General features: G+C 42.3%; 1 protein-coding gene across 1 annotated transcript in view; it reads right to left on the bottom strand.

Annotated features, from left to right (window-relative positions):
• Poln (DNA polymerase nu) overlaps nt 1–15,075 on the bottom strand; it is an 85,730-nt gene that overhangs the window by 50,833 nt on the left and 19,822 nt on the right. Inside the window, exons 6-11 of the mRNA XM_090343922.1 lie at nt 9,563–9,720; nt 9,052–9,120; nt 6,866–6,926; nt 6,194–6,258; nt 3,508–3,591; nt 2,856–2,951 (exon numbers count right to left, since the gene is read on the bottom strand). Coding sequence (XP_090200048.1) covers nt 2,856–2,951; nt 3,508–3,591; nt 6,194–6,258; nt 6,866–6,926; nt 9,052–9,120; nt 9,563–9,720 — 533 coding nt within the window. The remainder of the gene's footprint in view (nt 1–2,855; nt 2,952–3,507; nt 3,592–6,193; nt 6,259–6,865; nt 6,927–9,051; nt 9,121–9,562; nt 9,721–15,075) is intronic.

The following is a 15,075-nucleotide window of genomic DNA, read 5'->3' as shown; positions in this document are numbered from 1 at the left end:
GCCCCAAGATGCCAGGCCCTGCTCCCCAGTCCTGGCACAGGTAGGTCCTTATCTTCAAGCTTCCACTTTTTGAAGTTCTGAACAGTTCAGTCTAAAACATGTCCCTCTACCTGATATTTTCCCCCTTAATATCCTACTTTCATGTTAGGGAATCTTATCTCACTAGGTAAATATGTTTCTGTGATAATGATAATTGCGATGGTTAATTCTAGGTGTTTGATTATATCAAGGTAATGTACAGAGGCTGGTAAAGTGTTCCATCTGGTTCTACTGTGAAATGTTTCCAGAGGAGGTTAGCAAATCTTGGGCTGACAAAGGAAAGATCTAACCTCAATTACACCAGTGGTCCCTAGGCCCTTAGGCCTCCTGCCTGAGACTGAGACTTACACCATCAGTTTCCTAGAGGCTCTAGGATTTGGATTGAGAAATGTTTGTAAGTATCTCTGGATCTCCATCTTGCGCCCGGTCAATCATAGGATTTCTCAGCCTCCATAACCTTGTGAGACAATTCCTTCATAAAACTCTCCTTCAGTGGGTGCTAGTGGCTCACGCCTGTAATCCTAGCTACTTAGGAGGCTGAGATCTGAAGATCATGGTTCAAAGCCAGCCCAGCAGGAAAGTCTGTGAGACTCTTATCTCCAACTAACCACACAAAAGGTGGAAACTGAGCTGTGTCTCAAGTGGCAGCGCCTTGAACAAAAAAGCTCTGCTCAGGACAGTGCCTAGGCCCTGAGTTCAAGCCTCAGGACCAACACAAGAAACAATCAAACAAACAAACAAATAAATGTCCTCTCATATATCTATATCTGGTTTATTGGTTCTGCCCTTTAGGAGAACTCTGACTAATACAATTCCGCCCTGGAATGGTTGCTGTTTTATGATGACCCATCAAGTTACAAACTGTTTAATTCTGAACTAGGGTGCAACAAATGTTGAATAAACAGGGAAGCCACCTGCCCTGTTCGTGGCTAGGGTATCCAAAGCACAGCTGTATACATTATGTATAACAGAGACCCAGCAGAGGGTATAACTACATGACGTATGAGAGTCAACTCTCAGAAATGCTGAAGGCTTCCTAACCCCAAGGTCAGACCACTTTCCCAGAATCTGAATCCCCTACAATGTCTTAAAATATATGACTTCACTGGAGGAAATGCTAAAGCTGCCTTCTGTATGTGGCTGATGAAGAACCCTTTCTCACCCTGGGTGTGTCTACTGTGGAGCAAGAATTCCCACTGTTCCCAGGCAGGAGTGAGTAAAGAAGACTGCCAGCAGGAAGCCAAACGGCTATAGAACACCACCCCACCCGGATGCACCCTTTACCCCCATCAGGGAGACCTGAAAGAGTACCAGAGCTCAGTCCCCACCGGGGAGGCCTGAAAGAGAACCAGAGGGAGCCCTAAAAGAGTACCAGAGGGCCGGGAGTTTGGCCTAGTGGTTAAAGTGCTTGCCTAGCATGCATGAAGACCCGGGTTCAATTCCTCGGTACCACATACATAGAAAAAAGCCGGAAGTGGTGCTGAGGCTCAAGTGGTAGAGCTCTAGCCTTGAGAAAGTCCAAGGACAGTGCTCAGGCCCTGAGCTCAAGCCCAGGACTGGCAAAAAAAAAAAAAAAAAGAGTACCAGAGCTCAGCCCCCATGGGAGAGCCCTGAAAGAGTACCAGAGCTCAGCCCCCATCGGAGAGCCCTGAAAGCGTAGCAGAACTGCTACTCTGACCACCATAAACCAAAGCCAGATGGCTCAGAAAGTACAAACCCAAGCACCAGTATACTCCCCATAATAACATGACTCTACTTTCACTGCGTTCCACTTGGAGTCCCTTCAGGAAAGACACCTGTCAGCTCTGGACACCTGTCAGCTCTGAACACCTGTAATCCTAGCTGCAATCTGTGGATTATGGTTCAAAATCAGCCCGGGAATAAAAGGACATAAGACTCATATCTCCATTAACCACCCAAAAGCCAGAAGTGGAGCTGTGGCTTCAATGGTAGAGAGACAAGAGACAGTCCTCAAGACTTGAGTTCAAGTCGAAGGGCCAACACACACACAAAAGTGTATCCTCTCAAGGAAGGGAAAGGAAAAAAGAAAGAGGAATGAACAATTTTGTAAGACAATGTAGGTATACGTGAAAACTTCAGAAATTCATCCTTTTTTTTTTTTTTTTTTTTGTGGGTCATGGAGCTTGTACTAGGTCTGGGCGTTGTCCCTGAGCTCTTCAGCTCAAGGCTACCACCCTACCCTGAGCTAAGCCCCACTTTCCATTTTCTACAGGTTAAAATTGGAGATAAGAACCTCAGGTCCTTCAGTGCCCAGGCTGGCTTTGAACCTTGATCCTCAGATCTCAGCCTCCTGAATAGCTAGGATTTCAGGCATGTGCCACCATGCGGGCTGAAATTCATCCCTCTTAAAGGATGGACAGCTACAGTTGTGTAAAGTAAACTTTGGGAATAGGACTGGTGATGGACTCCACCCTCATTTCCAGTCCCTTTGGCCCATGAAGCAAAGAAGGCATGATTGGATTGTCAGGGGTTTGTTTTAAGCCAGGTATGGTGTCATACATTTCAGTAAGCCCAGGTTTCAGAGGTGTAGACAGTAGTGGCTCAAGTGTGAAGTCAGTCTAAACAGCACAGCAAGACCCGACTCCAAAACAAAGAAACACAAACACAATGTAAGGACAAAACTCCACAAAATCATCTTTGCTAGAAGTCCAGCCAGCCAGCCAGGCACTCCTGGAGAGTAACTGTCGCTCTCTTCTGGTCTGAGGCCAGGAGCAGCCAAAAGGCTTCTTCTGGCACGGAGGGCAGCTCCCAGGCATGCAGCAGTGAGTGTCAGACAGAGAGATGCTGACCCTTACCACTGCCTCTGACGTGGATGGATACTGCTGCAGCCCCTTTCTGGGAAGACGAGTCCTCTGGTTCAACAGGTGCAACTTCAACTTGCCAAAGAGGATCTTCAACAAAAGCAAGGTACACACGTGAGAGAGCACCAGCTCTACGGAAACTACCTTCCTCAACCCAGATGAAGCCACTAGCCAGACACACACTGAGCATTATCAGATGCTTGGATTTTGATTTAGTACTTCTTCTGAAATTTAAAGACTCAAAAACCGGACCTCAACACGTTCATCACTTGGGAATGAGTATGAACTAACTTACTTTCTTTTTGTGTGTGTGTGTCAAGGCTTGAACTCTAGGCCTGGACACTGTCCCTGAGCTCTTCAGCTCAGAAGTACCCCCTACCCCTTAAACCATAGCGTCACTTCCTGTTTCCTGGTGGTTAATTGGAGAAAAGAGTCTCATGGATTGCTGTGCCCAGGCTGGCTTTGAACCATGATCTTTAGAACTCAGCCTTCTGAGTAGTTAGGATTACAGGCGTGAGCCACTGCACCCAGCTTTAAATACTTTCTAATCAATATAAAATAATATTTAAAAACTCAGAATAAACCACCATTTTAACTCCTGAGTAAGAAAGTTATGTTTTGAAAGAATACAAAAACTTAGCATTACCTCACGAAGCTGATTATTACTCATTATAAGAAAGTGTTCTCCTGAAACAAAATGGGCTTCTTGCTCCAGTTCCTTGAGACGAGCCTGAATATATGATAAACATATTCTGATAGTTTTCACATTTGTTAATTTAAAAACTTATTGTATTTTATTGCTGGAGTAACGTATAGAGGGTTACAGTTACATTCATCAGGTAACGGGTGCATTACTTCTTGAACACTAATACCCCTTCTCGTGTTTTTGTCCCACTCAATTTTTTTTTGCTAGTTGTGGGGCTTGAACTCAGGGCCTGAGCACTGTCCTTGGGCTTTTCTCTGCCACTTGAGCCACAGCATCACTTCCAGCTTTTTCTATGTATGTGGTACTCAGGAATCAAACCCGGGTCTTTGTGCATGCTAGGCAAGCACTCTTACCATTAGGCCAAATTCCAGGCCCCAACAATTTGTTAATTTTTTTAATCAAACAATTCCAACAAAAGTCAGGTAATGGGATAAGAAGAAATCTATAGCTTACCAAAAGGGAGATACACACACATACACACACACACACACACACACACACACACACACACACACACACACACACACACACACACACACACACACACACACACACACACACACTGGAATTTTTAGACTTATAGAATTACTCTACCCCAAATCTATGAAAACAAACTGAAGAAAGCAAAAAAAATTTTGGGGGGTAAAACTGAAGTTTGAACTCAGAACCTTATACTTACTAGGCAGGCACTCGGCCAACCTGAACCTCAGTCACAAAAGCAAAAAAAAAAGTTTTAAATAACAATATTAGGATTAAAAAAAGGTATCCAGCATCACATGAAACAAGACAGAAAGGGAGAGGCTTATCAGAATGTATGAGAGCAGTAGGAGAAAACATGAAAATGAGTAAATAATCTAAACAGATCCTTTAAAAAAGGAAATTAGGGCCAGGAGTTTGGCCTAGTTGTAGAGTACTTGCCTAGCATGCACGAACACCTGGGTTCAATTCCTTGGTACCACATACATAGAAAAAAAGCCAGAAGTGGTGCTGAGGCTCAAGTGGTAGAGCTCTAGCCTTGAAAAAGGCCAAGGACAGTGCTCAGGCCCTAAGCTCAAGCCCAGGACTGGCCAAAAAAAAAAAAAAAAAAGGAAAATAAAGTGTCCTGAGCGTGACCTAGTGGTATGAGTGCTTGCTTAGCATGCATGAAGCTCAGGGTTCCATTTCCCTTTTCTGGATACACACACACACACACACACACACACACACACACACACACACACACACACACAATCGCACACAAAACCAAAGTAGTGCTGTGCCTCAAGTAGTAGGGCACTAGCCTTGATGAAAGTCCAAGGATAGTGTTCAGGCCCTGAGTTCAAGCCCCAGGACTGGCCAAAAAAAAAAAAAAAGGAAACTAAGAGCTAATGGCAATAGAAAAGTTATTACTCTCATCCGTTATCAGGAAAACGAAAATTAAACTTTATGTGTTTTTTAATGAGGGAAACCTAGAAGAAACCAGATGTTCTCCACAACACAGTCTAAAGCACTCTACGTAAAGCCATGCCAGAGAGGCTGGGACGCAGAAGGCTGAATGAAAGTTCTCACGTTTTATTTTCTTACAGTTATTGATTTACATATACTTCAACGCTAAATCAATCTGTCTTGTTTGTAGAAACATCTACTTTAAAAAATTGAAGTAGGAAAAAAAAACACAAAGAAAAGCCAAAACAGAATAACCATAAAGGCTTTTAACATCAGAAATGGGTTTCTGGCAGGAAAAGTATATAAGGATCTGGATATCCCATGCCTTAACCTAAGTGACATTTACACCAGAGTTTTCTTTAAGGTAAAATCTTATGCCTTTTTTTTCATACAGCTTTATGTATCTTTCTATATTTTTATGTTTACTGTTTCTGTCTCTTTTTTATTTAAAAGATTTTATTAGCGCTGATTTTTTAATCATTTTTCATATGTCAAGTTTAACAAATAAATATTCAAGAAAAAAATCTCCATATGCAATCACTTGTACATAAATTTAAGGACATAATTAAAATTAAGCTGAGTCTTTGTATGTCATATATATATCAATCTATATATATTAATATGTCTATAGAATATATATCCCATTATAGACTTCTATATTTATGTAGATAAAATTATATCTCCAAGTTCATGTCAATGTATACTTTTATTGTTAAAGAAACCCAATAATTCCATCATCAGATTCTAGAGGGCAAGGTTCTTGCAAGCAAACCTGACATTCAAGGACTCTGTAGGTCTATTAAAGGCGTGGCGTGGTTAGAGCCACAGAAAGCCACTGAAGCAGGTATAAAGCCTTGAGTTTAAACTGCAGTCCAAACGAAAACCTGACTTCTATTACCTAAATGCCTCATGTAATGCTTTCCCACACACATGAACACAGTTGCGGTGTATGCTCCCATATCCACATAGGAAGCATATACCATGAGTGTCCTCACACATACACATGGGGCAGAGGCAATGGAGGGCCTTGTGTGCATGCTCCCCACACTAGGATTTAAATCCCTCAACTTTTCTTTGGTCCTCCCTCCAGGAGTCTGTGAGAAGGAAAAGCATCAACATCAGTCTGCAACCAGTGGAGAAGGAAAGAGACAGAATCCACGGAAAGAAATGACAGTATGAAGAACGTGAAAGAACAGCTCACCCCCAGAAATGCTGACGTCCTTTCCATTTCTTCTTTGTTCACCTGAATCTTGTGATTTTCCATCACTATGGTTAGAAATCCAAGGTAAATCATACTTGCCTTGCAGTAAAGAATCTTCTTCAGTAGCCTAAAGAGCCCTCCCATTTACAAGGCCCCTGTTAGGCCCCACCTCTGCAGAAGATCCATTAGAGGAAATGGGAACTTCAATACAACTGGCCTTGAGGTGGGGTAGGCGTGGGGCCTGCACTGGCTAACTCTGGCCTGGCCCTTTACACTCCATATTTGAAGAGTTGCTCATGGCAATGGTCAGAGGCACAGGAGAGAACCATGTTTGGAGTTTATGGGAGAGTCATCAGGCTAGAGAGAAGGACAGGACTTGAGGATGGGTCAGGATAGAAAACTGCCAACAAATTAAGGTCAGAAAGATCTTCTTCTCTTCCTCCTCCTCCTGGTTTTATGGAATAAGAGGAATCCCAATGGCCGATTGTCAGCAGCTCTGACATACTTGTAGATGGGTAATGCAGCCCAACCCTCTTGCTATAGAGGGAAAAATAATGGGTTGGTTGACTTTTCAGAGCCCATGAGTTAGGAGATAAGCTAAAGAGGAGTCATTTCCAAATTCTGTAGAGTCTCTAGAAAAAAATGACTATATTTCATCTTGTGGTAACTTACCTGCCAAAATTGGTATCAGAGGAAGCTCCAAAGTGCAGAATACTTTCCATAAACCATAAACCTGTTTCATAGGAAGAAATATCAATGCTATTTTAAATTGTTGTATTTGTTGGACAAGCTACCTGAATTTGTGGTGCTAGAAGTAAGGCAACTCCTGTGAGAGGGAGTTTACCATCTATTCTTCTCATTTGTTCTTTCAAGACAAACTCCTATTTCTGTTGTACATCCTATTTTGTCAGCAAAATCTAGTACAGATATTCAGAAATGCTAAACAGAAAAATTCCACCCAGGCCAGGCATGGCAGGGTGGCTCACACCTGTCATCCTAGCTATTCAGGAGGCTGAGATCTGAGGATCAAGGTTCAAAGGACTAAAGTCTGTGAGACTCTTATCTCCAATTAGAACTAAAAAACAGGGAAATGTCACTGTGGCTCCAGGGGTAGGGTGGAAGCTTTGAGCTGAAGAGCTCAAATGACAGTGCCCAGGTCCAGAGTTTAAGTCCTACATCACACCAAAAACAAAAGAAAGAAGGAAAGAAAGAGAAAGATAGATTCCATTCCAATCTCCTTTACTTTTTCTCATTTTTTTAGGATAGGTTTAAGAACTTGGCAGGCTGTTTTTCTTCTTTTTTAATTTCAAAATAAGCTTGCCGAATTCCTTAGTTTTTTTTTGGGGGGGGGCCGGGTTATGGGGCTTGAACTCTAGGCCTGGGCACTGTCCCTGAGCTCTTCAGCTCCAGGCTACCACCCTACCCTTGAGCCACAGCCCTACTTCCCATTTTTCTAGTCATTAATTGGTGATAAGAGTCTCTTGGCTTTGTAGTGACCAGGCTCTTGGCTTTGTAGTGACTCAGCCTCCTGAATAGCTAGGAATACAGGCATGAGCCACTGCACCCAGGTTCCTTAGATTTTTATTGAACTTAAATTGCTACCACCAGCTAGGGAGCATGGGGATCTTCACACTAGACCACATACTCTGAGATCACAAAATCTTACTCTTTTATTCAAGTTTCTCCCATGAGCTTTATCAGTTTTGTCATTACTTTTTCCTGCTGCTCTCTGAGAAACTGCGGGGCCTCAGCATCTAGCTCATGATTTCTGTCTGCCCTCAAGACATTCTCTGCTGGCTCGAACCCAGAGACAGGCTGGCTCCTTCAGGCCTCATCACCTGGAACCCCTCTTTTGCCCTCATAGATTTCTATGTTTGGGTCCCAACAAAAGACTCAGAGAAGGAAGAGACAAAAACAGCGGGTGTTGGATCCCAGGGATAGACAAGTCTTTCACTGCCTATCCTGGGAGGCATCTCCAAATTGCTGGTTCCCTTCACCATGCCCTCGACTCTAACATAGCTCCTTACTTTGGTTGGCCCCTCTGTTGGCTGTGGCTTCCCAAGGAAACTCTGGTTAAGGGAAATTGTTTTTACACCACCACTAGCCAAACTAAATGCTCACCTTTTTTTTTTTTGCCATTCCTAGGACTTGAACTCAGGGCCTGGGCACTGTCCTTGGGCTTTCTCAAGGATAATGCTCTGCCACTTGAGCCACAGCACCACTTCCAGTTTTTTCTGTGTTGGTGGTACTGATGAATTGAACCCAAGGCTTTGTGCATGCTAGGTAAGCACTCTACCACGAGGCCATGCTCCTGGCCCAATGCTCAGCTTTCCTATTATCTATCATTAGAAACACTCCTACTAAACAATCCTACTGTTTTGTTTTTTCAGCATTTGGATTTAGAATCAAGGCCTTGTGCTTGCTAGGCAGGCACCCTATTAGTGAGCCATGCCACTAGCCAAGTTTTACATTGGTTATTTTGAGATATTCCCCTGCCTAGACCTTTTACCCTCTGATTTTATGCTTCCCACCATAACCAGAATGACAGGTGCATACCACCATTCCCAAATTCTCACAGTGAATGGAGTCATATGAATTCTTTCACCCAGGCTGGCCTGAAGTCATAATTTTCCTGATCCTAGCCTCCCAGGTAGCTAAGATTAAGGAAAGCCCCACTGTGCTAGGCTAAAGGGGAGATCTGGAAACATGTTATATTTAAAACTTCAGGTCTTATCATTCCAGTCTTCTGTTTCCTGAGTGAGATGCAGGTTAATCAGCCTTCAGGATACTGCCACTGTGCCCCAGAGAGTAGGTGGGAGTAAAGACAGTTCTATACACCCAGAACTTCAATGTCTTGCCTTCAGTTTCGAACAAAGGTCCATCATGAGCTTGTAGAGTGTCTGCAGGTCCCCACGTACATTCTGATTCTTCAAAAAGTAGAAAAGCATAAAAAGTTGGACAAATAGGGCATCGGAATCACATTGTAAATCAGATTTCTCAGAATTATCCCATCCTTATTTATCATGCTCTACCAGAAATGTGGAATATTGGCCAATAAATGTTGGAAATGCTCTTTCAGCTATTAACATGTTTCTTTATTAAGTGGGAAAAGTTTTTTAAAAAAGAATTTAGGGATGGGAGTTTGGCCTAGTGGTAGAGTGCTTGCCTAGCATGCACAAAGACCTGGGTTCGATTCCTTGGTACCCCACACATAGAAAAAAGTTGGAAATGGTGCTGAGGTTCAAGTGGCAGAGCTCTAGCCTTGAGAAATCCCAAGGACATTGCTCAGGCTGAGTTCAAGCCCAGGACTGGCAAAAAAAAAAAAAAGAATTGTAGTGAACTGGACAAAAATCTCATCAAATGACTCACCACAACACTTGCTGAAGAACTTCCATCCACTCCGCTTGCTTTGACTCTGGTGGACTTATCTAGGTATTTTGCCACCAAGTCCTGGAAAGAAGGTGCAGCATCACTGGGATCTATGAGCCATGCAGCTATCCTGGGATCCAGCCCTACAAAACCAGCAACTGAAAAGGAAAACTTCATTTAATTTTAAAAAAACAAACCTAAATAAGCAGTGCTTTCCTGCATTTACAAGGTTCTTAAAGATTCAAGTAAATAATAATATCATATTGATATCCCTTCAAAGTACAAAGATAGGTACCCATGTGATTTTATCATCTCAGCAATTTGTATGTGTATGTGTGTGTGTGTGTGCGCGCGCTTGCTCATGCATGCATGTGAGCATGCACTTCTCCTGGGACTTAATTCAGGGCCTGAGAGCTGTTCTTGAACTTTTCTGCTTAAGGGTAACACTCTACTACTTGAGCTATAGTTCCATTTCCAGCTTTTTGGTAGTTAACTGAATATGAGTCTCAGATTTGTCTGCCCAGGTTGGCTTCAAACTCTGATCCTAAGAGCTCAGCCACTTGAGTAGCTAGTAGTCGTAGTAGGTGTGCGCCACTGTGCCCAGCTCCTTAAACAATTTTAACTCTTTGGAAAGGTAGCCTCAGCATATACATCACATGAAAGAGGTGGATCCCAAACTAAGGAGGGAAGCACTCCATACTCGACTATAGAATGTAGATCTCTCAATAAAATAGGACAAGAGCCTGAAGTCAGAATCTTTAAATTATACTAGTCTAAGAGATTTATATTTACTAAAGAAGCTAGTGTCATGACTTTTACATCTGCTGATGCAAGTGTGAGATGCTCTGACTCTTCTATTAGCAGATTTGAAGCTGTGGATGAGAGCCAATAGTCAAGGTAGCTGCTTGCTCCCCAGCTCAGCAATGCATGACCTCACACAACGCGGTCTGATGACAGATTCACCCCAAAGGATCATTTACACTGCCTTGTAAAAACGTCACTGTTCCAATTTAGAGTCTTTATTATAGAAATTTTGAAAGTCCTTGGAGAAATCTGACAGCATTGGAAAACTCTGGGGGCTGGACCCTGGAAATTCTCAAAAGTGAAAACCCCAATCTGCCAATCAAATCTCAGTGAGAAGAAAATGCCAGTAGTTGGACAGGAAATGAGTCCAGGTGTGGTACTCTGGAAGCTGAGGCAGAGGATGGTATGCTCAGGGTCAGCCTGGACTACATAATGAGACACTGTCTGAAGAACAAATTGCTGTGATAGGCTGATAGCCTTGAGCAAAAAAGCTCAGTGTCCAGGCTGAGTCTAAGCCCCAGGACGCACCCCTACACACACACACACACACACACACACACACACACACACACACACACACACACACACAAATTGTAGGTAGATTTAATGGTATACACCTATAGTCTCAGTCAAGAAGATATAAAAGATTTTGAATATCACTATACTGCAATTTAGGAACCTAGGCAATGGCAATCAATAAATTCTAACAACACTAAATGATAACCAAATGAGAGGTGTCATAGAACAAGTGAGGAAATTCAAATACTAATTGGACTGCTAGAAATATGAAGAAATTACTGCCAACTCTAAGGGGATAAGATGGAGCCACCTTAAATGTGGAATCCTTGTGTTTTACTCATATAACTTGAAATATTTACAGCTTAATTCTATGGTGCTTAGGATTTATTACAAAAGATCAGGGGGCTAGAGTTTGGATTGTGGAGAGCCAAAGAAGAAAAGGACTGACTTCAAATTGGTAACTGTTAAACAGGCAATTTTATGTGTGCTAGAAATGTTCTATAATAACCAAAAATAGTGGCTCAAGCTTGTAATCCTATCTACTTGGGAGCTAAAGATAAGGGAATTACAGTTTGAGGCCAACTTAGGCATGAAAGCTTTTGAGACACACTCTCAGTCAATGTTGGAACAAGGTGGTATGCACCCGTCACCCCAACTTTGGGGGACAGGGGGAGCACAATAGGTGGGTGTAGCAGCATATGCTGTCATCCCAGAGACAGGAAGAAGCACAGATAGGGGGATCGCATCTCCAACTGGGCCAGCATAAAGCAAAACTCTATCTTGAAAATAACCAACATGAAAGTACACTATAGGTGTCGTTCAAAGGGCTTAGCAAGTACAAGGATCTAAGTTCAAACCCTAATATCACCAAAATAGAAAAATTCTCTATGATAAAAGGTTTTGCCCCAAAATTTTATGAATATTTCCAAGCATGTACACAATTTAAAATAATTATACAAAGCCTGGCACAGATGGCACATGATTGGAATCCTGGCTACTCAGGAGGCTGATATCTGAGGACTGAGGTTTAAAGCCAACCTGGTCAGGTAAGTCTGTAAGATACTTCAATTAATTAGGAAAAATCTGGCAGTGAAACTATGGCTCAAGTGGTAAAGTGCTAGCCTTGAGCAAAAACGCTTAGGAACAGTGCCCAGGCCCTGAGTTCAATTCTGAGTTCCCACAATTGGCACACAAAACATTTATACAGTGAAAACTCATGGCTTTTCTAGGTTCAACTGTGAACATTCTTACTCCATTTGCCTTTCTCACCTATTTATCTAGTAAAAATGACTAGGTGGCCATAGTGGTAGGAAATGCTTGTAATACCAGCACTCAGGAGGGTAAGGTAGGAGGGTGTTCAGACTATAGGGAAACATGAACTACATAGAAAGACCCTGTCTAAAAAAAAAAATCTACAGCCAGGCACTGATGGTTCATGCCTGTAACCTTAGCTACTTAGGAGGCTGAGATCTGAGGATCATGGTTCAGAGCCAGCCTGGGTAGGAAAGTCCCTAGGTCTCCTATCTGCAATTAATTACAGAAAAAGCCAGTGGCTTGGGGTAGATTGCTAGCCTTGAGCAAAAGAAACCCAAGGACAGCACTTAGGCCCAGAATTCAAGCCCCAGAAGTGGCAAAAATAATAAGAAGAAGAATTCTTTTTTTTTCTTTTTTTTATATTTTTATTATTTTTTTTCAAATTTTTTTATTGTAATTAGTAAAAGGGTTACATGATATTTGCCAGATAGAAGGTGCATTAATTCACATACATTGATACCCTTTCACATGTAAGAAGAAGAATTCTATAGGCACTTCATATCTTATCACAATCTGAGTTCAAGTCATATGAGTGTGAGAAATATAAACAGACGCCATATAAATGTAAAAATGGAAAATCTTCCTTATACATGACATCCCATACTGTCAATGAATCTGATGAATGAAAAGTACTCTGAAAACTTTTGATTTATGAAGTTAATTTCTAATACAACAGCAGGCTAACGGAGTAGAAAAACTCTCTTAATGCAAGAAATAGGGGAAGGACTTTGTTCTAATTCATTTTACATACATGCAATAACTCACACTGTAGAAAATCTCATGAGTAGCCAGGCGCCAGTGCCTCACAACTGTAATCCTTGTTACTCAGGAGGCTGAGATCTGAGGATCATGATTCAAAGCCAGCCAAGGCACTAAAGTCCATGAGACTCTTATCTCCAATTAACCACTAGAAACCAGAAGTGGTGCTATGGCTCAAGTAGTAAGGAAATAGCCTTGAGCTGAAGGGCTCAGGGACATTGCCCAAGCCCAGAGTTTAAGTCCTAAAACCAACAAAAAAAAAAAAAAAGAAAAGAAAATCTCACGGGTATCAGCAGGGTAATGATGCTCTTGCCTCTTCCATGTCCCTTAATAGAGAGAACTCACACTGGAAAAAAAATCCTATGAAAGAAAACAGTGGGCTAAAGCTCCTTTTGAAGTTATGAAAGAACACATGCTCAAGGAAAGACTCAGGAGTGTAAAAAATGCAAAAACCTAGATATTAGAAATTCTTTCAAGTACATGAAAAAGCTCATGAATGAAAAAAGCCTGTGCATATAAACGAGAGGGCAAAGCCATGAGATTCAAGTGCCCTTCTTAGACATGAAGGAACTAATATGGAAGAAAAACCCTACGGCGCTAAATGGCATAGAAAAGTCTTCAGATATGAAGAAACCCTTCGGGCAGGCAAGGTGGTTCACACACCTGTGACCCTCGCTACTCAAAAGGCCAATGTCTGGAGGACTGAGGTTTGAACTAACTGTAGAAAAGTCTGTCTTCAAAATAATCAGCCAAAAGCCTGGCTGGAAGTGTGGCTCAAATGATTGAGCACCTCTAGCTGAATAAGCAGAAGCCAAACAAGTATGAAGCTCTGAGTTCAAACCCAGGCATAAAAAAAAAAGATAGAGAAAATAGGGGTCTTGTGGTAGAGTGCTTGCCTAGCATGCACAAAGACCCGGTTTGATTCCTCAGTACCAAATACATAGAAAAAAAGCCAGAAATGGTGCTGTGGCTCAAGGGGTAGAGCTCTAGCCTGGAGAAAGCCTAAGGACAGAGCCCAGGCACTGAGTTCAAGCCCCGATACTGGCAAAAAAATGAGGAAGTCTTACGTTTTTTTCAGTTCTTTAAGAATGTTGAAGGATGCACACAGGAGAAAAGCCCTCAGAATATAAGAAATGTATTGTTTTTCACGCAGAAACTCATGTATATAGCCTACCACACATATGAGCTATATGCTACAGAAAATTACTTCTGTGTTCCAAACCGCTGGTCAGTGCTGCTGTCTTCCTTTTTTGCTTTTTTTGAAACATGGTCTAGTTATATAGCCTAGGTCCTTGAACTCATGATCCTTCTTTCTCAGCCTCATGGGTGAGGACATCACAAGCATACACAAGTCTGGCTCAAAAGTGCTGCTTTTCATCCTCAATCTTAAGGCATGGCAGGCTTGCTAGGAGCTCCTCTGCAGGCTGGTCAGAGGCATGGGATGGGAACAGGGCTGGCTAGTGACATGGAGAGAGCAACACCACTTTTCAGGGTGAGGTGGGAGGTGCTAGATGCCAGGGGAGCACACAAGTGAGAGAGGGCCAGTCCTGCATCTGGGTCCCAAACAACTCCTCTCACTAACAAGGAGGAGGAAAGCAACTGACAACAGAGGACTTGGCTTGGAGAGACAGGCTGAGCAGAAGCCCTGGCCATGGCCCCATAAGTTGAGGGTCACAAAAAAAAAAAGTGCTGCTTTTGACATTAGGTATGACTAATTTTAAGTCCAGCAAATTAACTGATGTTTTGACAATTATTTGTAAAAATAAAGGAATTATTACAAAATGAAATAGAAGGGCTGGGAGTTTGGCCTAGTGGTTAAAGTGCTTGCCTAGCATGCACGAAGACCCGGGTTTGATTCCTTGGTTCCACATACATACAAAACAGCCCGGAAGTGGTGATGAGGCTCAAGTGGTAGAGCTCTATCCTTTCTCAAGGACAGTGCTCAGGCCCTGAGCTCAAGCCCAGGACTGGCAAAAAAAAAAAAAAATGAAATAGAAAAACAAAAAGCTGCTGACAATGTTTTGATGTTTATTTCTACTCTGGTCTACAGTTAAATTCTTAGAGAGTTTATAATCCATTGGTAATAACAAGTTCCTTTCTGACTATACCTTGTAGGT

This window comes from Megascapheus bottae, chromosome 13 (assembly GCF_031878675.1).
Source record: "Megascapheus bottae isolate mThoBot1 chromosome 13, mThoBot2.hap1, whole genome shotgun sequence".
Taxonomy (NCBI): Eukaryota; Metazoa; Chordata; class Mammalia; order Rodentia; family Geomyidae; genus Megascapheus; species Megascapheus bottae.
Note: the sequence above shows the minus strand (reverse complement) of the source record. Positions and strands in the feature narration are given on the sequence as shown.